At 40.6% G+C, this 22,717-nt stretch overlaps 1 protein-coding gene across 2 annotated transcripts in view; it reads left to right on the top strand.

Annotated features, from left to right (window-relative positions):
* Positions 1–22,717, top strand: part of CELF2 (CUGBP Elav-like family member 2) — an 830,917-nt gene that overhangs the window by 408,419 nt on the left and 399,781 nt on the right. For both annotated transcript variants that reach the window (XM_033439192.2, XM_049705739.1), the window contains one exon: positions 22,476–22,511. Coding sequence is in view for 1 of the 2 variants with exons in the window: in XM_049705739.1 (XP_049561696.1) it covers positions 22,476–22,511 (36 nt within the window). In the remaining variant the exon portion in view is untranslated. The remainder of the gene's footprint in view (positions 1–22,475; positions 22,512–22,717) is intronic.

Raw genomic sequence — 22,717 nt, 5'->3', positions numbered from 1 at the left:
GGAAAGTGCGGCCTGATTTCTTCTGTTGCTTATGGTAAAATGAGAGAGGAAAAAGATACATTGAAGAAGGAACTGTTAAGCAAAAAAGAACCAGCATTTGATGATTAGAAAGTTCTCAGCTTGTCTAGAGTGTGCTCTGGAAACAAGGCTAAGGCTGTGGTTGGACACACCTTCACTGACTATGCTAAGTGTGTGACTCACAGATCCAACCAACCATCCCAGCAGAAGCCAGGAATAGAGATGGGGTTATCTAGGAAGGACCTGTAGAGAATCCTCTTGTGTAATGGTTTAGATCCCCATGGCATACTTAGGAGACCAACAAGGTTTTAAAGAATGTTATATTAGCAGAAACACTGACAGCTTGGACTGAAAGGAACAAAGACAGAATGAAATGGAAGAAGGCTGTCAGATGTCTTGGATTCTATAATAGAAAACAGGCTGATAGAGCTGCTCAACTAGAAACGTGCTCTGCTCCTCAAGAGTATGGACGAATTCCTCAGACTCCGAGGATGGAACTGCAGACACAGAGGTCAGAGAGGCAGACCCAGAGGAGGGGCCAGTGGGGCCTCCATGGCCTCAGAGACAGAGGTTGATGAGATCTCTGCCAGCTCAGAGGCAGGAGCTGGCTCAGTCTTCATGGGCCCAGAAGGTAGATTATTTTCAGGCCCTGAAACCTAATGGAACTTGCCCTGCTGGAATCCAAACTTGTTTAGACCAATAATGACCCTTTATTCCTTTTTTTTTTTTTTTTAAATGGAAATGTCTATCTTATGCCTGACCCACAATTGTACTTTAAAAGCAGATAACTTATGTTCTAGTATCATAGGCCTACATATAGATAGGAATTTTCCCAGGATGGATCACGCACAGAATCTCACCCATACCTAATTTAGATGATTTATATGATATTTGGAACTTTTTTGAAACGATGATATTTAGATGGGATTTTGGATTTAAAGTTAATGTTGGCATGGGTTAAGAATTTGGGGTATGTTGAGATGAGATGAATGTATTTTGCATTCATGGAAGTGTATGAATGTGAATTGGGGGGGTCCAGAGAGCAAACTGTGATGGGTTGAATAGTGTCCCCCCGCCGAAAGCATGTCTACCCAGAACCTCAGAATGTGACTTATTTGGAAATAGGATCTTTGCAGGTATAAGTAGTTGAGATGAGAGCATACTGGATTAAGGTAGACCCTAAATCCAATATGACTGGTGTCCTTGTAAGAAGAGAGGAGACACAGACACAGACACAAATGGGAAAGATGGACATGTGACAGTAGAGGCAGAGACTGGAGGGATGTGGCTATAAGCCAGGGTCACCAAGGATTGTTGGCAACTACTAGAAGCTAGGAAGAGGCAAGGAGGGTTCTTTGCTAGAGAGTTCAGAGACTGCATGGCCCTGCTGACATCTTTATTGTGGACTTCCAGCTTCCAGAATTGTGAGAGAATAAATTTCTGGTTTTTTAAGCCCCCCATTTTCTGGTATTTTGTTACAACACCCCTAAGAAACGAATACACCATGGTAACACTAATCAAAAGAAAGTTGGAGTGGCTCTATTAATAATGAGGATATTACCAGAGAAAAATAGGGTCATTTGATGATAAAGGGGTCAATTATCAGTTTTTCAAGAGGATATAGAAATCCTAAACTTTTATGCATCTAATAACAGAGATTCAAGATACATGAAGCAAAAACATAGAAGGAATAGACAAATCCACAATAGTCAGAGATTTCAGCACTCCTCTCTTAAGAAATGATAAAAACAAGTAAACAAGAAATCAGCAAGAGTTTAAAAGATTTGAACAACACTTGAACCAACTTGGCTTAATTGACATTTATAGAACATTACACCCAACAACAACATTCATATTCTTTTCAAGTGCATATGGAACATTTATAAAGTAGACCACACTCTGGGCCAGAAAACAAGTCTCAATGAGTTTAAAAGCATTCAAGTGGTACAAAGTACACACTTTGACAAAATAGAATTGAATTAGAAATCAATAACAGAAAATCTCTAAATATTTGAAATGAAAATAACATACTTATAAATAATCCATTGGTCAAGTAAATCAAATGGAAAATCAGAAAGTATTTTGAACTGGATAAAAATAGAAACACAGCCTATCAATATTTGTGGAATGCCATTAAAGTGGTATTATGAAGACTTTTCAGCACTAAATTCTTATATTAGAAACAAAGCCTCAAATCCATGAATTCAATTTCCACATTAAGAAACTACAAAAAGAAGAGCTAATTAAGCACAAACTATGTAGGATAAAAGAAATAATAAAGATGAGAATGGAATAGAAAATAGAAAAACAACAGAAAAAATTAATGAAACCAAATGCTGGTTCTTTCAGAAGTTAATAAAATTGCTAAGCCTTTAGACAGATGGATTAGGGGAAAAGAGGAAACAATTTACTAATACCAAAAATGAAAGATGTGACATGATTTGAGATTCTACAAATATTTAAAGGAAGAATAATGAATACTATGCGCAAAATGATGCCAATAAATTCAAAACTTAGATTAGGGATCTACAAACTTTCTCTGGAAAGTGCCAATGAGTAAAAACTTTAGGCTTTGAGGACCTCATATGGTCTCGGTTACATTTTTTTCAATCTTTAAAAATGTGAAAAAAAAAATTAGCTTGCAGGCTATGGGCCAACTGCTGACTTAGATGAAATAGACATATTCCTTGAAACACACAAATTATTAAATCTTACTCGAGGAGAAATAAATACAGTGGGCCCCCCATCTCCAGAGATGTGGAACCTGTGGATATGGAGAGCCAGCTGTTCTGTGCCATTTTATATAAGGAACTTGAGCATCCACACATTTTGGCATCTGAAGTGGGGGGTCCTGGAACCAATGCCTCATGGATACCGAGGGACGACTATAGCCTGAATAGCCCTATATCTAATAAGAAATTGAATTTGTAGTTAAAAAGTTTCTCACAAAGAAAACTCCAAATCCAGAAGGGCTTACTGGTAAATTCTACCAAATATTTAAGGAAGAAATAGTAAAATCCTACCCAAACTCTCCTAGAAAATTATAAAGGAGGGAATACTTCCCAACACATTCTACAGACTAGCATCACCCTATTGCCAAAAACAGACAAAGACACTACAAGAAAACTACAGATCAGTACCCATTGTGAACATAGATGTATACATTCTAAACAAACTAGTAGCGTATTGAATCCAACCATGTATAAAAAGGAAAATTCATGATAACCACGTGGCTTTTATGTCGGGAATGCAAACTTGTTGCATCATTTGAAAATCAATTGATGTAATTTTCCGTATTAAACTGAAACCATCTAATGCATAAAAGGATTTGACAGAATTCAACATCTATTCCTGGGTAAAAACGTCTCAGCAAACTAGGACTACACAGGAACTGCCTCAATCTGATATGAAAAATTAACTGCTATTATCATACTTCATGGGGAAAGACTTAATGATTTTTGTCTAAGCTCAGGATCAAGACAATGATGTCTGCCTCTCCACTTTTATTCAACATTATACTGGAGATTCTAGCCAGTGCCATCAAAACTGATATAAAAGTGCAATATAAAGGACATCTGTATTGAAAAGGAAGAAGTAAAGCTGTCTATTTAGAAATGATATGGTTGTCTATGTAGAAAATTCTATGGCATTTACATAAACCTACTAGAACTAATGAATAAGCTTAGCAGATTGACAGGATATAAGATCTGTATATGGGACTTCCTTGGTGGCCCAGTGGTTAAGAGTCTGCCTTCCAATGCAGGGGACATGGGTTCAATCCCTGGTTGGGGAACTAAGATCCTACATGCTGCAGCGCAACTAAGTCCCCGTGCTGCAACTACTGAGCCCGCATGCCTCAACTAAGACCCGAGGCAGCCAAATAAATAAATAAAAAATAAGATCTGTATATGAAAGTAAGTCATATTTCTGTATACTACCATTTATTTTTTATTGAAGTATAGTTGATTTACAATACTGTGTTTCAGATGTACAGCAAAGTGATTCAGTTATATATATATATGTATTTTTTCCAGATTATTTTCCATTATAGGTTATTATAAGATATTGAGTATTGTTCCCTGTGTTATATAGTAAATCTTTGTTGCTTATCTGTTTTATATATAGTAGTGTGTATTGTTAATCCCATACTTCTAATTTATCCCCCCCCTCCACCGCTTTCTCCCTTGGTAACCATCAGTTTGTTTTCTATGTCTGTGAATCTATTTCTGTTTTATAAATAGATTCATTTGTATTATTTTTCAGATTCCACATATAAGTAATGTCATATAATATTTGTCTTTTTCTGTTGGACTTTCTTCACTTAGTATGATATTCTCTAGATCCATCCTATTGCTGCAAATAGCAATATTTCATTCTTTTTAATGGCTGAGTAATATTCTATTGTGTATGTATACCACATCTTCTGTATTCATTCCATCTTTGATGGACACTTATGTTGCTTCCATGTCTTGGCTACTGTAAATAGTGCTGTTATGAACATTGGAGTGCATATATCTTTTCAAATTAGAGTTTTTGTCTTTTCTGGATATGTTCCCAGGAGTGGGATTGCTGGATCATATGGTAACTCTATTTTTAGTTTTGTAAAGAACCTCCATACTGTTTTCCATAGTGGCTGCACCAATTTACATTCCCACCAACACTGTAGGAGGGTTCCCTTTTCTCCACACCCTCTCCAGCATTTGTTATTTGTAGACTTTTTTTTTTTTTTTTTTTTTTTTGCGGTACGCGGGCCTCTTACTGTTGTGGCCTCTCCACGGAGCCTGTGGAGCACAGGCTCTGGACGCGCAGGCTCAGCGGCCATGGCTCACGGGCCCGGCCACTCCACGGTATGTGGGATCCTCCTGGACCGGGGCACGAACCCGTGTCCTCTGCATCGGCAGGCAGACTCTCAACCACTGCGCCACCAGGGAAGCCCTGTAGACTTTTTAATGATGGCCATTCTGACTGGTGTGAGGTGATACCTCATTGTAGTTTTGATTTGCATTTCTCTAATAATTGGTGACATTGAGCATTTTTTTCATGTGCCTGTTGGCCATCTGTATGCCTTTAGAGAAATGTCTACTTAGGTCTTCTGCACATTTTTTGATTGAGTTTCATGAGCTGTTTGTATATACTACCATTTATGATACCATCAAAAATATCAAGTGCTTTGGAGTAAATCTGACAGAAGAGGTGAAAATCTATACAGTGAAAACCACCAGACATGCAGAGAGAAATTGGAGAAAACCTAAGTAAGTGGAGAGAAGTAATACCAATTCATGTGTCAGAAGACTCAATATTGTTAAGATGTCAGTTCTCTCCAAATGGATCTATGGTTTTAATGCAATACCAATCAAAATGCCAGCAGGCTTTTAAAAATAGAAATTGACTAAAATTCATGTGGAAATGTGAAGGGCCTACAATAACCAAAATAACTGAAAAAATAAAGAACAAAGTTGGAAGGCTAATACTGCATGGTTTCAAGACTTATTATCAAGCTGCAGTAATCAAAACAGTGTGATATTGACAAAAAGATAGACAGATAAAGGCAACAAAATACACAGCCCAGAAGGAGATCTATACATATATGGACAACTGGTTTTCAACAAAGATGCAAAGACAATTCAGTAAGAAAATGATAGGTTTCTCAATACATGGTACTGGATCAATTAGATATCCACATGCAAAACATTAATAAATAAACTTTAATCCTTGCGTCGTACAAAAAGAATTAACTCAAAATTATCATAGGACTAAATACAAAATTTAAAACTATAAGTCTTCTAGAAGAAAACATTAGAGAAAAATCTTTGTGACTTTGGATAGGCAAAGATTTCTTAGATACCACTCTAAAAAGAGTGATCTAAAAGTTAGTGATTGCATATATACAATGGAATATTACTCATCCATAAAAAGAAATGAAATTGAGTTATTTGTAGTGAGGTGGATGGACCTAGAGACTGTCATACAGAGTGAAGTAAGTCAGAAAGAGAAAAACAAATACCGTGTGCTAACACATATACATGGAATCAAAAAAAAAAAAAATGTTCTATGAACCTAGGGGCAGGACAGGAATAAAAACACAGACATAGAGAATGGACTTGAGGACACGGGGAAGGGGAAGCTGGGACGAAGTGAGAGAGTGGCATGGACATATATACACTACCAAATGTAAAATAGCTAGCTAGTGGGAAGCAGCTGCATAGCACAGGGAGATAAGCTCGGTGCTTTGTGACCACCTAGAGGGGTGGGATAGGGAGGGTGGGAGGGAGATGCAAGAGGGAGGAGATATGGGGATATATGTATATGTATAGCTGATTCACTTTGCTATAAAGCAGAAACTAACACACCATTGTAAAAGTCCAATAAAGATGTTAAAAAAAATTTAGTGATTGGACTTTAAAAAAATCCTTCTCTTTGAGAGAAACCATGAAGAGAAAGAAAAGATAAGTCACAGGCTAGGAAAAGACATTTGTAAATTATGGATCTGATAAAGCACCCTGAAAATGCAACAGGAAAACAAATAACTACATTTAAAAAAAATTGGACAGAAGCTTTGAACAGGTACTTCTCCCAAGAAGGTACAAAGATGTCAAATAAGTACAAGAAAAGATGATCAGCAGCATTAGTTTTTAGGGAAAGCCAGATTAAACCTACAATGAACTACCACTATACACCTATTAGAATTTCTAGGCTAAAATTAAAAAGACTAATCATACCAAATCATGGTAGAGGGAACTTCTGGGACTGTCATATACTCTCCTATGCTCCTGGTTGGGTATTTAAAATGAGACAAGTCACCCTAGAAAACCGTATGTCAGTTTCCTAAAAAAATTAGATATACACCTACCATATGATACAGCCATTCCACTGCTAGATGTTTACCCGGAGAAAGGAAATCATACAATGTCCATATTAAGATGTGTACATGAATGTTTTTCGCAGCTTTATCTGTGATAGTCAAAAGATGGAAACAACCCACGTGTCCATCAAGAAAAGAATGGTTAAACAAACCGTGGCACATTCAGGGTATTGTGCTCAGCAATAAAGAAGGAGTTATTGATACAGGCTACAACACGTCTGAATCGCAAAATGATCACGCTGAGTAAAAGAAGCCAGACTAAAAAAAGTAATACTGTATGATTCTATTTATAGAAACCTCTAGGAAATGCAAACTAATGTGGAGTGATAGAGAGCAGATCAGCGGTTACTTGGAGATGGAGGGAGGGACGGGAGGAAGGAATTACAGTGGGGCAGAAGGAAACTCCTGGGGTGGATGGGTATGCTCACTGTCTTGATTGTGGGAACAGTTTCATGGGTATGTACCTATGTCTACTGTTAACCAAATCCCACACTTTAAGTATACTCAATTTATTGTGCATAATTATACGTTAGTAAAGCAGAGATGAACTCTTCCTAAAGAAAGGAAAGGAAAGGGAAGGAAGGTGGGGAGGGAGGGAGGAAGGAAGGAAGGAAGGAAGGAGAGAGGGAAGGAGGGAAATTTCAGCTCTCAGGGAAGCAGTCTGGGAGGCCAGGTTACTGAGAGGAAAGAATTTCCTTGAAGCTCCCCAGTGTTTCCCAATCTGAGTAAGACTGGCCCTGATTTGGCACATGAGCTACCAGACATGTTCCACTGGGATGTTTGTTCAGATGGTTCCAATAACATTTACTTTCTGCAACTTGTCTGTGATATCTGTGGAACATCAGGGTCGCACCTGTCCAGCCTCTTAGAAATAGCTGAAAACTTTCTTCTCCCAGATGTTAGATGAAAAAGTGAAGGACTCCACGTAGAACCCAGGCCACAGCTGTCATCTCGGACTTATTTTTTCTATTAACAGAAATATCTCCTGACTTTCTACTTAACCCTTACCGCAGAGAATTCTGTTCATTACAGAACTTTCCAATAAGCAAGCCCGATTTAGGAAGATGCCAAGTTATAAGGCAAGCGAGAGACGGATCATATTCTTTACCCAGCGTCCCCAAAGGGCTCCTTTAAATAGGAAAGCTTTCGGAGGACTTATAAAATTGATTTAATACATGCAAAATTGGCTTTGCATGTATTTCACGAATCTCTCTACATGCTCTTAAGCCAGCCTGACCGAGTGAAAGTAGTTTTTGCATAAGCAGCCTTTTCTGTGGATGTGCCCCTCTGGTCCTACGTGTCCCCACCGCATCACCCCAGGCACCCCCTGGCGGCCGGTGATGAGGGCGACCTGGACCCGAGGCGCCGAACTGCGCCTGCGTGCTGCCGAGCCGCGCGCATGGGGGCCTTGGGGACCTTCCTGGTGCCCCTAGCGGACCGGAGTCCCGCTGTTGGTAGGCGACCTGGGCTCCTTGTCTCCCTTCTCCGGGCGGGTAGATCGCCAGGCCCGTGCACGCCCGACGCCATGAGCGACCCGCTGGCGCTGAGGCAGGACCTGGCCCAGAGGCAAGCGGGTAAGTGTTCCCTGTTGGCCCGGCGGGCGGGCGTCGCGAGTGGGATCACGTGCAGAGCCTGGTGCGCGCCCGCTCTCCCATCTCAGACCGACCCTGCACCCTCGCTCGCACGAGAGCTGCTGCCCAGGAAAGGACCCTCCACCCTCGAGACCCTCGGGTTGGCTGCACGGCCCTTAAAAAGAAAAAAAAAAAAAGTTCTTTGTGTAGAAGTTCTATGCCCACCTCTCCTTTTTCTGCAGAGGTCGCTACTTTTCTGCCTCCTGTGCGTCCTCCCAGGCCTATTTCTAGGCCTTTCCATTCTCAAACGGACCCATGGAACATCTTGTTCTGTTTGTTTTTAAAATCAGCAGCGTTAAAACCCAACGTATTTTTCTGCAGCTTATTCTTTTTATCCTTCAATATACATTGGAATTCTATCCATTTTAGAACTTACACGGCTTCCTGGTTCTTTCTAAAGGCTCCATAGTCGGTCCACAGTGTGGATATAGCACAGTTATTCCGTTGCCTTATTTGTGGGCGTTTGGATTATTTGGGTAGCACACAGCGCTATGATGAATTTCCAAGGCCTTACTGTGCATTGGGCGGGGGGCGGTGGATGCCCAGAAGTAGTTTAACCTTCAGCCCTAGACCTGACCCTGAGAAGTACCGTTTGACCCTCTTATTTACTCTCAAAACCTCCAGTGCATTCAGATCTTTTCCACAGAAAGTATCTGTGTCTAGAACCAGTAAGATAAAAGTTGATCTATTAGTAAAGTTGGGGAGTGAAACTTTTTTTCCTAGATCCCCGTTTCTCTCACTTTGGCCATTAGATTGCTATAGAGATCCACCCAGATTATCATCCTATTTTTGGTGTCTTTTGACCATGATTAGCCATGTGTTGTTTTGTGTTCTTGTCTTAAATCATTTATTATAGTGTTGGACAGGCCTGGGTTCAAATTTACTTGACTTCTCTGAGCCTCAGTTTCCTTCTGAAAAATGGATATAATGATAACTAACAGTTGTGGAGAATAGAAGGGGGAATTTATGTAAAGTGCTAAGTGTTCAAACTATAGTAAGAACGTGGTCATTGCTGGCTGTTGTGGAATAAATGATAAACTCTGAAGTGTTAGTTGCATCTAAATCTATCTCAGTATTTTGAATACTGAGGGGATTTTTAACAAGAGCCATGTCTCGATGTATTAGCGTCTTTGATACTAATAGTGTGTCTCAAGGATGTGATTGCTATCTATTTACCTCCACACAACTACACATGCCCTATTTAGGCTTATGTTAATTGCCTTTAAGTTGGTCTAAGTTTGGTAAGCTGTCAAGATAATCTCAAGGTGGTAAAGGACCTTAAAAGATCTGTTCCAACTCTCCGCTCCTGATTCCCAGGGACACAGACTTTGTCTAACAGTTTATTTCCCAGGACAGCTAATTCAACCAGATAAGTGGTGAAAATATCCTTAATTTCCAGCATGGTATTACCTGATTTTCTTCTAGCGTCAAAGTCATTCAGGTGATTAATTTTCCATTATTCCCTACATAAATGGGAAGGAACTGCATCCTCATTGATTCAACGTATTCAGTTTATTGAGCACTTTATAAGAGCTGCTCTCCATTCTGGGTGCTGGTGATAGAGATGGACAGGAGCCTGTCAGACTTTACAGTCTAGCGGGGGAGGCAGTGATAAAGTGTGTTTGAGTTGGAGTCTAGATTTATGAAAAGGTAGCATTTCACTGATAGTAATTAGTCACTGATTCTCTTTGGCTAATATTGACCTTGTGCCTCATGATTTACTAAACCAAGAGACACATTTGTCACAATCCAGGGACTTCTTAGTTTTGGCACTGCATAGTTGAGGCACTGTGTAAATATGCCATAAATAAAGAGACAGTGTTCTGTCATGTAGAACTAGTGAACGTATCTTTCTAACATAAGCAACTTTTTTTTTTCCAAAAATCCTGAGCAAGAAAACAGACTCTACAAAGCTAGCATTTCTTTTTTTTTTTTAATTAAAGGACACACACACACACACAACTAGAAGGGAAAATTGTTTTCTAGCTTGGAGCAGGCCCTAGAGCTTTAAATCCTAAAACCTTCCATTTATACCAATAATACATATACAGCTATATGGGGTGAAAAAGGTTAATGATGGAATTTTTTAAAAAGTATGTTCCATTGACTATAAATGGCAGCTCTGACAGTTAAAATGAAAATTGTTCCAGAAGAAACTTTAGTCAGACTAATTATTTGAGACGTTATAAGGATGTATAATTATATTCTTCACCTTGTAAAACAAAGTTTTATTACACATGTACTTTTAAAGAACAAGTAGAGAAATAAAAGCTGTAATTGTTCTTAATTATAGCTAACTGTAATTGCACTCGATTGCAATATGCTGAATATCACCAATGGCTAAAGAAATCCTGGCATACAGACAGTGCACCCACATTCATGAGATGAGGTATAGATTTATGAATATTCTCTTATCTATAATTTAGCTCTTTTACTGTTGATTCCTTTTCTGTTGGTTTTATTTTATTTTATTAGTGATTGTAGAGAGATAATTGTCATCTGTGAATGTGTTGAAGGTTGGAGATTTCACATCTGTGAATGTGTTGAAGGTTGGAGATTTCAAAATCCCCATCGCCACAAAAAGCATATTGGCAATTGTTAAAGGAGAGATTTGGACATGACCCACCATGATTGAATACACAGATTTGAATTTCCAGAGGTAGTGATGAATACCACATTTAATTGACCCAGCAGGGTCCTCGAAGCGACCTGGAAGATGTGAGGGATCTAAAACAGCCTTAACTACACCCCTCTGTGGATAGCTCTCAGAGTCGTGTTATTTCAAACGGGTACATTTAAGAAGGGTGAACACGTCCTGTGAATGGGAGAATTTTCCTCTCACTCCTCCCTTTGTGCTCAGAACTCAGATGGAGTTCTGTGCTTCTGCCCAGACCTCCCTGCTTGCCTTTATAGTCAGAAGGGCCGGGCAGGAGTCCCTGAGTTGACTGTTTGATCACAAACTCTTGAACCTCTTAGAGCCTCACTTTACTTGTCTGCAAAATGAGGAGTAGTAGCACCAACCTGTTCCTCATCCAAGACTGTATCAGGGCAGGTTGAAAAACAAAATGAATACACCCTTGGACACTACTGGAGAGAAAAGTGAGTTCTTTAGCTTCAGGAGAGAGAGGCATTTTATTATGTACTTACTATGGCCACTGTTCTGAAAAGTAAAAAAATAGAAAACCAACAAAAAGCCAAGATTCCCCCAAATCACATCAAAACAACCCTTAGTACTTTTCAGTGTCCATGGATGGCTGCTGTGAGCCTTCCACCCTATAACCAGAGTAAGCTTTGACAGAATTTCTGGTATATTTTTTTAATTAAAAAATTACTTATTCTAATTTAATTAAAAACTTTAAAATTACTAATTAAAAAAATTTTTTAATGCCTTGGCCTTAGACCCATTCCTGACAGCAGGTTGGAGGCCAGGTCCACATAGAAGCACCCTCTGAGGTGCTGGCCTTTTGGACACTCTGAACCCCAAACAGAAGCGTATCTATCTGGTCCTTACTCGGGCTGTTGGGTGGAAACAAACAAGGCCAAGAGGCCTGAGCTCCAGCCTGTGTTCCTCAAAGCCCGATAGCCCCCAGTGCCTGGCAGGGCTTGCGGGGCCTGTCTGTAAGGGGGAGGAGGAAGTAATTGGACTCCTCGCCAGTGTCCAGCCAGGGGTCCAAGAGCTGGTGTAACCCATCTCTCCACCTGTTTTCAGTACGTTGCTCCATCCGCCATGGAGTTTGACTATGGCGCCTTCCTTCTCCTCCTTCTCCCTCCCTCCCCCCATCCTTCCTGTGTCTTTGGTCCTCTGCTGCCCTCCCCCAGCCCAGAACCCATTCCGGGCAAGCCCACAGTGTCCTCCTGCAATCTCTCACATCTGCCTCTGACTGGGCAGTGGCTTTTGTATTTTAGATTCTTGGAAAGGACAGCATCTGTGAGACAAAATATCCTTCCTCTTGCTAAGGTCTGTTTCATTAGGCAGGACTTTGGTGTCATTATACCGATGAAGTCGCTCTGGATTTGTTTTCCCAAAAACCTCCGCAGAAGGGAATCATCGTGGAATAGGGGCGGATACAATCTCATCCTGCTCTTGACACGTAGGCACACCTGTTTGTGAGAGTTCGTTGCGATAGCTTCCTCACTGGATGGTCAGCCTTGTGAGGGAGGGGTCCATGTTTATTCATTTCACACTTCATCCCCAGCACATAGAAACTGGCACATAGTAGGAACTGTGGAAGTATTTGTTGAACAAATTAATAAATAAATGCTAATGACAAATGCTAATGAACTCAATGCCCATACATGTCAATGGATGGATTAGGTCATTAGTCAAACATTACAGTGCAGGCTGGTATTTGCAAATCCCTCTTTGATCCAGAAATTATCAGGAGTGGGGATGATTTTCTCTCATTAATAGGACTTATTGGTGATATTATGTCTCCGGGAGCTAAGAGAGAAAAATTAGGCATTTTGTGCACAATGGGCCTCCTCTTAAACTGATTTATCAAAGGAAAAAACTTATTTTCAATTAATAATGTGGGGGGCATATTTTCCCTTAAGAAGCTCACTTACGAACTCCAGTACAGCTTCGGGCCCAATGATGAAGCAATATTAAATGCAGAGGTCTTGTGGTAACCTGACTCCCTCTTCCCCTGGTAGAAGCTGAATGTTTGAAGTATGGCGGGTTCAGGTTCTCACTGGATCATAACATTTAACCGTGGTGGATTCACAGAGCAGAAAGAGTCTGATGATTAAGAGGTAAACCTGTGAGTGTGGAGACATAATTCTCCTTTTCCTAATTCCACCATAATTCTCCTTTTCCTAATTCCTAATTCCAGGACAGGCCTCTTCTTCTCAGGTGCATTCCTGAGCTAAGTGTCAAGATGACATTTTTGAAAGAAGAGAAGACAAAAGCGCTTTACACCATCTCCCAATGACAGAAGGGATGGCGGTGCTGTTTGAACAGTGGCCCAACTCACGGGTGACAGTTGGAGCGCCACGGTATCTGTGGCAGATTTGATTAAGAGAAACATTGGGTGATTGCGTTCTCTAGGCCCCCTGAGCACAAGAACACAGCCAGAGGCACACATTTGTGGCTGTTTTATATGAAGAGTACTAAGATAATCTGAGGAAATCTGGAGCCAAATCCAATCTTAGCAAGGACTCTACATAGGACTGGCCTATTCAGAAAGAGGCTGGATGTATCGGTGATTAGATGAAGTCAATCTTCGTGCGGCAAGTCTTCTGACAACCCACATGGCATGCGTGCCTGCTGCCAGGTGCTAGTTCCCCATAACCCCCCCCCCGTATGACCCTGTTTCCTAAGGATTCGGTGGACAGAAGTCCCATCTCCCCATAGTGCCTGCCCTCAGCCCGAGCTAAATACCAAAGTGATATAAAGAGAAACTCTACTTGGTGGACTTAATTTTTTAAAACTCAGGCATGGGAGGTTTAACCCCTGGGAGCGCAGGCTCGGCAGAAGGAGCTTGGAGTGGTACCTCTCATGAAGTCGGTCTGCAGGCGGGACCACTTCTGTGGATGCTGCCGGCTGACATTTCATTCATTTCCACGCCGGAGTGGATTTGAGAGGCTGGCCGGCCTCTCTAGTGATGTGAAGTGTCTCTTGTCGAAACCTGCAGTTTTCTAAGTGACTGGCTGAGTTTCCGTAAGGGTCTCGTCTCCCCTTTTAGTTTCTCAGTATTTGGAATGTACAGGTCCATACTGTCTATCATTTTTTTAAAACCACAGCATCGGGCTTCCCTGGTGGCACAGTGGTTGAGAGTCCGCCTGCCGATGCAGGGGACACGGGTTTGTGCCCTGGTCCGGGAAGATCCCACATGCTGCGGAGCAGCTGGGCCCTTGAGCCATGGCCGCTGAGCCGGGAGAGGCCACAACAGTGAGAGGCCCGCGTACCGCAAAAACAAACAAACAAACAAAAAAAAAAAAACCACAGCATCATCTTGTATTGCCTGCTCCATGCACTGGGTACCAGTGAATATTCGTCGAAAAGAAGAATGAAATGCAGTAGTGCAAAGGAAAGAAAGGGACTTAAGAAGGGAAGGCGGGGATAGAAGTGGTTGTGTTTCATGCCTTCACATATTCCTCAGAGAGCCCTCTCTATAGAAATAGCCCCCACTGTAGAAATAATAGCCCCCCTACAACTCCTACCTTGTTAGGTACCACCTCCTACCTTGACTCATTAGGTACCACCTCCTACCTTGACTCATTCTTCTTCATGACATATGCTATGTAAGATAGTGATAAATATTCATTTGCTCATTTGTTTTTTGTCTGTCTCCCCCTTCCAGATTGTAAAGTTGCCAGCAGTGGGGCCATTTTTTGTGGCTGTTCTCTGTTCCAGTGCAGAATCCAGAACAAATGAACGGATGCAGAATATAGATATATCAGATCTGGCAGATACTGAGCAGCCGTGTAGCATAGGGACCACAAGCATGGGCTTTGGGGCCAGAATGCCTGGTTCACATCCTGGCTCTGTCTGTCACTAGCTGTGTGGCCTTGGGAAGCTGTTTAACATTTTTCTGTCTCATTTTCCTCATCTCTGTTGTAGTTGAATCATAGTAATGACTTCATTAGGCTTTTAGAAGGGTTAAGTGAGTGAATGCATGTAAATGGCCTAGAATAGGGGCTGGTATTAAATAAGTGACCAATTAATGTGAGCTGTGGGGGGTGTGTGTATGTGTGGATTTCACCATGTGAGAGTAATTGCTTGGGTTTACACACACGCACACAGAGATATTTTTAATCATGGGAGTGAAAATTGAGGAAGGATAAAAATGGAAGAGAAGAAACGAAGGACCAAACAAAAGAGAAATTCAGAGAAAGGATTGGAAAGAAAGAAGCTGGGGCAGGGGGAAGGAGCAGTGTCTTTGGGCTTTCTTTACCCAAAGAAACGAGAGAAGTAACGTTAATCTCTAAGGTGTTTTAAATTTCCCAGACCTAAGGTTTACCATATAGGAAAAAAGTTAACTGTTCTAAAATGATATATGAATATTTAATGATGCCTTGAAGCTAATCTTTTTATCTATGTATTATTTGGAAATAGATGCAACTTTAAAGACCCACAATTTGGCCCAAGCACCAGGTGACCAAAAAAAAAAAAGAAAGAAAAAAGAAAAAAATGAAAAGAGAAGAAAAAGAACAAAACTTGCTTGATTGTGATACTTTCACCCTTAATTGAAGTAAAGAAAACCTCACTCCTCCTACAATCAGAACATTAAATCATTTATTTGTAGGACAGGCAATAAAAAAAGGTATTTTAACATTTTTTTAAAAAGTCTGTACTTTTAGAAGAATTGGAGGTACCATTGGAGACAGACATTCCAGATCTTAAAAATATTTATCATGCCGACACACAATTAACAGGGGGGGCTCTCATGTCCTGTTTTATAGTTGTCAGCTAATTTTGGAAACTGGCAAGCTGCACAGAAATAGATAGCTCTTGCTTCAACACATCCTAAAAAAAGAACTATTTGCATAGCTCAGGAGTGGGATGGGATAGGAGAGCATGAGGAAGAGCGCTTTCAGACAGCTAAGAAAAGTTGGCATCATTCTGTGTGCCCTGGCAAATGTTCTACACATTCAAAATTAAAGTTTTTAAGGAATGCTAAATAATCTACGAAAACTGTGTAATACACGTGGGACACTTGTCTGCTTTTGAAAAGTACTTGTCTCTTCTGGTGTTTGTTTTTTCCTTTGATAAAATGGACTGTATAGCCCAGCTTCAAATTTGCAGAAAGCTTTCCTGTTTGTTCACATCGATGATTGATCCAGCAACTCTAGATCAAAGGGAAGCATTATTATTCCATTCTGGGACTTAGAGACCCCAGGAGGCAGAAGGAATTGCCCAAGGATATGCAACCTATCAGAAACTCACGCCCTCAGTCATTTTGGTCTATTTCTTAGCCCCTAGGTCAATTCTGTTTCTCCAAACATATGACTTTGCTGTGTCATCTTTTTCATCATTGTTTTCATTCAGCTTTTAGCATTCGGCTGTCTTCTTGAAATCAGATTATTTTGGTAATGACAACTAAGGAAAGAAAATTAGTGCAATTAAACTCCAAATATTGCTATAACAAAACAGGCATTTTAGAAAATTAAGAGACTGGAATTACCTGCCAGTAGACAATGTTTTGGTTTTTTTTAACTTTCTATTTATTTATTTATTTATTTTTTAACATCTTTATTGGAGTATAATTGCTTTACAATGGTGTGTTAGTTTCTGCTTTATAGCAAAGTGAATCAGCTCTACATATACATATGTTCCCATATCTCCTCCCTCTTGCGTCTCCTTCTCACCCTCCCTATCCCACCCCTCTAGGTGGTCACAAAGCACCAAGCTGATCTCCCTGTGCTATGTGGCTGCTTCCCACTAGCAATCTATTTACATTTGGTAGTGTATATATGTCCATGCCACTCTCTCACTTCGTCCCAGCTTAATCTTCCCCCTCCCTGTGTCCTCAAGTCCATTCTCTATGTCTGTGTCTTTATTCCTGTCCTGCCTCTAGGTTCTTCAGAACCTTTTTTTTTTTTTTTTTTAGATTCCATATATATGTGTTAGCATACAGTATTTGTTTTTCTCTTACTTCACTCTGTATGACAGACGCTAGGTCCATCCACCTCACTACAAATAACTCAATTTCATTTCTTTTTATGGCTGAGTAATATTCCATTGTGTATATCTTTGTGCCACATCTTCTTTATCCATTCATCTGGCAATGGACACTTAGGTTGCTTCCATGAGACAGTGTTTTATGGTTCTGTTGCACTTGTATTTATTGAGCGTCTAGTATGTGCCAGGCACTGAGTATTCAAAATTTTTAGTAAGACGTGACCTTTGACTTAGAGGAGCTTTCACCAGTGGAAAATTCGAAAGTATTCAGCACTTTACACTTTACATGATATCATTTATTGAGGTGTAAACGCTTGGAAAGAAGGATCAGGATTTAATTTTTCTTGGTGCCTCTGAAAGAACCCGGCACAGTGCGTGTTGAATGTATTGTAAGTGTTCAGTGAATATGTTGGATAAATAAATATTAGTGATGCAGATGATTTATGCTTAGAAAGTAATGTTATTAATGGACATTGCAATCTATATAAGTTCATTGGAAAAAACATGGTCTTTATAGCATCTTTTTTTCAGTGCATTTTATTTTTTAGAGCAGTTTTAGGTTTATAGCAAAATTGAGGGGAAGGTAGAGCAATTTCCCATATGCCCCCTGCCCCCCACCCCACGCATGGCCCCCTACCTTATCAACACGCCCACCAGATGGTGCATTTGTTACGACTGATGAACCTACACTGACATGTTCTCATCACCCAGAGTCCATAGTTTACATTAGGGTTCACTGTTGGTGCTGTACATTCTTTGGGCTTGGATAAATGTTTAATAACGTGTGTCTACCAGTATGGTATCATAGGAGTAGTTTTACTGCCCTAAAAGTTTTTCGTACGGTGTCTTTAAGTCCTCTCAATGGGGTTATGAAGGAACATTATCTGGATGAAGCATAGCATATTATGCTACGTTTATTTGCCTCAAGGGTTTCTTTACAAAAGGTGTAAATTCATGAAGATGTGAATAATTCAGATGATTTGTTAGCAGTAATAAAGAGGTAAAAGTGATCAAGTTATTATTTTAAAAGCTCTGTGTTCTGATGATCTCACAAATGGCAGTTGGTTGGTGAGTCCTTGCCACATTGCTGCTGCCAAATACAGTGGTTCTTTCTTTGTATTTTTTTTAAATCGTGCAGCTACGTGTTCTAATGGAATCATCAGGGTTTTTTGGTAACATCTTGTAATTTAAACTGTATTCACTCATTCATTCACGTTCACCAAAAATTACTTTTCCTATGAAGTAATGCCTGTCATTATAATGTAAATTTTTCAGAACGTGGTTGTATAAAATATAAATTTCCCCTTGCTGGTACTAAATATGTGGAGAGCATAACTTTTTTTCTAGTATTTGTCTTTTACCGTAAAGGCAAGGCTGATTGATGCCTTGAGTCTATGGATGAGAGGAATTCTGCATTGTCTTTTGTGTATAAATCACACCTGTAATTCACCATCTAGTAATTTCTAGTTTACTTTTTTTTTGAATAAACTTATTTCTTTATTTTTGGCTGCATTGGATCTTCGTTACTGCACGCGGGCTTTCTCCAGTTGCAGTGAGCAGGGGCTACTCTTTATTGCAGTGCGCGGGCTTCTCATTGCGGTGGCTTCTCTTGTTGTGGAGCATGGGCTCTAGGTGCGCGGGCTTCAGTAGTTGTGGCACACGGGCTCAGTAGTTGTGGCTCGCGAGCTCTAGAGCGCAGGCTCAGTAGTTGTGGCGCACGGGCTTAGTTAGCTCCACGGCATGTGGGATCTTCCCGGACCAGGGATCAAACCTGTGTCCCCTGCATTGGCAGGTGGATTCTTAATCACTGCGCCACCAGGGAAGTCCCTCTAGTTTACTTTTTAAGAGGAACAAGAACTTGGAGAAACTTGTAACAACCACGTCTTTTTTCTCCCCAATATTTATAGTTGTCTTGTCCCTAGACCTAATCTACCATCAGTTTTTCTTTAGCTTGTCGACTGAAAAAAAAATGCACAACCTAAAAGTTGAGAATTATGTTTTATTTGGTGGACAAAACTGAGGACTTAAGCCCAGGACACAACCTCTCAAATAGCTCTGAGGGACTGCTCCAAAGAGGGGTAAAGGAGGAGCCAGGGTATATAGGAGTTTTTACAACAAAGACCAGGTGTCAGAACATCGAAAGATTCCTGTTAATTAAAGAAAACCAGATATCTCAAGTTAAGAAATTTAGCGTTTTACTATGTGTGGGAAGACGCAAGAGTCTGGACTCACTGAATTCCTTTGATAGGCACCTCAGCTATCCGGGGCCAGTGTCCTGTGCTTTCTCATCCTGAGTCTCCTCTGGGTATATCACCAGGGGTGGCTGCAGCTGGCTGACTGCTGGATGGTGGACATTCTGTTTCTATCCTGAGTTCCGTGAGGGCGGCTGTAACGTGATGGCTTGGTGGCTGCAACATCCTTTGTTCACTGATAAGGCAGGCAACATTTTTTCATTGATAAGCTACTTGTCCTTTTTAGTTTTTCCAAAGAACCCAACTTAGTTTTCATAGAAACAAGAACTTTGAATGAGTCCTAACGTAAACAGGTGGGGGAACAAACACAACATACTCCTGGTGAGTGTGCAAACTTAGGTGATGGGACCAAAGTGAAACAGACGCTTTTGAGGGGGCTCAGCCACTGTGTTTTTCCAAGAGAATGGAGATTGTTGGTTAATCCAGGAAGGTTTTAAAACGGAGGTCAGTTGCAGACCCTTGGACTCTGTTGCTCTGGTGCAGTGGTTCCCCACCGAGGGCAGTTTAGCCCCCAGAGGACATTTGGCAATGTCTGGAGATATTTTGATTGTCACAGTCTGGGAGGGGGGATACCACTGGCATCTAGTGGGTAGAGGCCAGGGATGCTGCTAAACATCTGCAAAGCACAGGACAGTTCCTCACTAGAAAGGATTATTTGGCCTAAAATGTCATGATAGTGCCCAGATTGAGAAGTACTGCCCTACTGTGGTTTAATTGGATTTATGATAATATAAGTCCAACGTAGTTTTAAAAGATACCAGGGGAACCCATAATATTTAAATATGTACAGTCTGGGGACAAAAATCAAGAGCTAGAAGATTAGAAAGAAGAAAAGGTCATTGTACTATAACTCTGGAATGCTCCTGTTCCTGTGATCAAGCTCTAAATATAGATCTAACCCTCGAGGTCAACGAGAAGGTCAGAAGAGTTCTTTAATTCATTCCTTACAAACTGAACAAATACTGATTGAGTCCTCATGTGTGTTGGTCTCAAGTGATGGAGTGATAAATAATAATATAGAATTCAAAAGGTATTTCTGTTGTGATCCATGTTATAAAGGAAGACTAGAGGGAGGGGTGCTTCTTATCTGGGGGGTACCCACAATTCCATATTCTGTTTTAAAGAGAAATTTCTTAGGCAGGTACTAAATTCCTAGAAGAGTTGAATACACGTGAGGCCTTCAGCTGTGTAGTGGACAGTGCTTTCAACTACGGTTTTGTTGAAGGCATGGAAACATTCTCTCGAAAGTCAATAGCAATGAAGGCGGAAGGTTTAATACCATGTGGTTATTTAGGAAAGAACATTTCTATGGGAGCTGAAATTATAATCACTCATTTTTTTTTTTTTTTTTTTGCGGTACGCGGGCCTCTCACTGTTGTGGCCTCTCCCATTGCGGAGCACAGGCTCCGGACGCGCAGGCTCAGCGGCCATGGCTCACAGGCCTAGCCACTCCGGGGCATGTGGGATCTTCCCAGACCGGGGCACAAACCCGTGTCCCCTGCATCGGCAGGTGGACTCTCAACCACTGCGCCACCAGGGAAGCCCAATCACTCATATTTTTAAGGCAGCATGGCTCCAGGGGAACCAGCATGTCCCTAAAGTGCCCAGGTGCTGTCACAGACAATAGGTGAGGGGGGGAGTTCTAGAAACCGGGAGGAAGTCCTCTATTTGGATCGACAAGATGAGTATGTAAAGACAATGTGAGTTTCAAGGTGAGATTCTTAACCCAGGGTTGACATATGAGCTTTCAGAGGTCCACGACAATTATAATTGTACACCACATTTTGTGTATATTGTATGTGTGTATCATTTTTTTCTATGTAAGATGTTTGTATTTTATGAGATTCTTGTTTTTCTTTTCTATTATAGTTTATTACAAGATTTTGAATATAGCTCCCTGTGCTATACATGGGACCTTGTTGTATATCTATTTTATATATAGTAGTGTGTATCTGCTAATCCCAAACTCCTAATTTATCTCTCCCCACCCCTTTCCCCTTTGGTAATCATAAGTTTGTTTTCTATATCTGTGAGTCTGTTTCTGTTTTGTAAATAAGTTCATTTGTGTCATATTTTAGATTCCACATATAAGTGATATCATATGGTATTTGTCTTTGTCTGACTTACTCAGTATGACAATCTCTAGGTCCATCCATGTTGCTGCAAATGGCATTATTTCATTCTTTTTTACAGCTGAGTAGTATTCCTTTGTATATGTATATATCACCTCTTCTTATGAGATTCTTAAAGCGATTACATGACATGAAGAATATTATGCACCACTGTTCCTAAGAATTATACCTTGCGTCCCTCAGTCTCAAGTTAAGCCCTCCTCCACTTTTAGGATATCTCAGCAGTAAGGCTGCATCTCCTCCTCCTTGCTTCCCATTCCTTCCAAGAACACATCTGTAATCGAAAGATAAGATACTGCAATTAGGAAAAAGTAAGCTCTGCAATGTATCTCTGGTCGCTCTTACTCACGTGCTGAAGAGCTTCCCTCAGTGACATATCATTTGTGCCGTTTGAATTGTCATAGCATCTGCCATCAACCATCCCAACTGGTCTGACATTACAACAAAGAAATGAAAAACAGCAATTTGCTACAAAAATAATTGGATTTTGTGTTGTACATGTTCCTTCATAAACCTCAGGTGACAGAGATCAACACGAAGACACACCCTCCAATGAATTCGTTCCTAAGTGATTCTTGGAAAGAGTACAGTGTACTTTGTTTCAGTGGAAAACATCCAGATGCAGTTTGGGACTCTCTTCCCTCCTATTTTCCTTCTGTATGTCGTACATTTTAAAATTTGAATGTTTTAAACTCAGTTGAGCTCTACCACCAGAAAGCAGAGGCAGATATTTTGCATGTGTATAAAATGTCCTTGGGAAGTAACCATTGAAACATTTATGGGAATTAATCAGAAATGTGCTGAGTCGATTTTAGATTTCTAAACAGCTGCATATACAGTATCCTCTGCACCCATATGATTCCAGAATGCCCTGGCGCATTGGATTATGGTTTTATTAAACACATTTTTATAATTTACCAAAATAAGCTAATCATGCTTATCTTCTTTTTCTTCCAGAGAGACAACCACAGAATTAGCTGGAAGTCTACCAAGGTAAGCAGCACACTTTGCTTATTCTGTACGTGAGCTCTGATGCACCCCCTGACAGAAGACCTGTGTCGCCTTGGAGAGGTCTTCTTCACTTTCTCTTCCTCATGTTAGATTTTAAGACCTCATGCTTCACCATGTAAATGCCAGAAACGGTGTATGAGTCGCATATAAGTGATGTAACCAAGAGGTCATGAGGGTGATGTCCATAT

Source organism: Orcinus orca, chromosome 2, assembly GCF_937001465.1.
Source record: "Orcinus orca chromosome 2, mOrcOrc1.1, whole genome shotgun sequence".
Taxonomy (NCBI): Eukaryota; Metazoa; Chordata; class Mammalia; order Artiodactyla; family Delphinidae; genus Orcinus; species Orcinus orca.
Note: the sequence above shows the minus strand (reverse complement) of the source record. Positions and strands in the feature narration are given on the sequence as shown.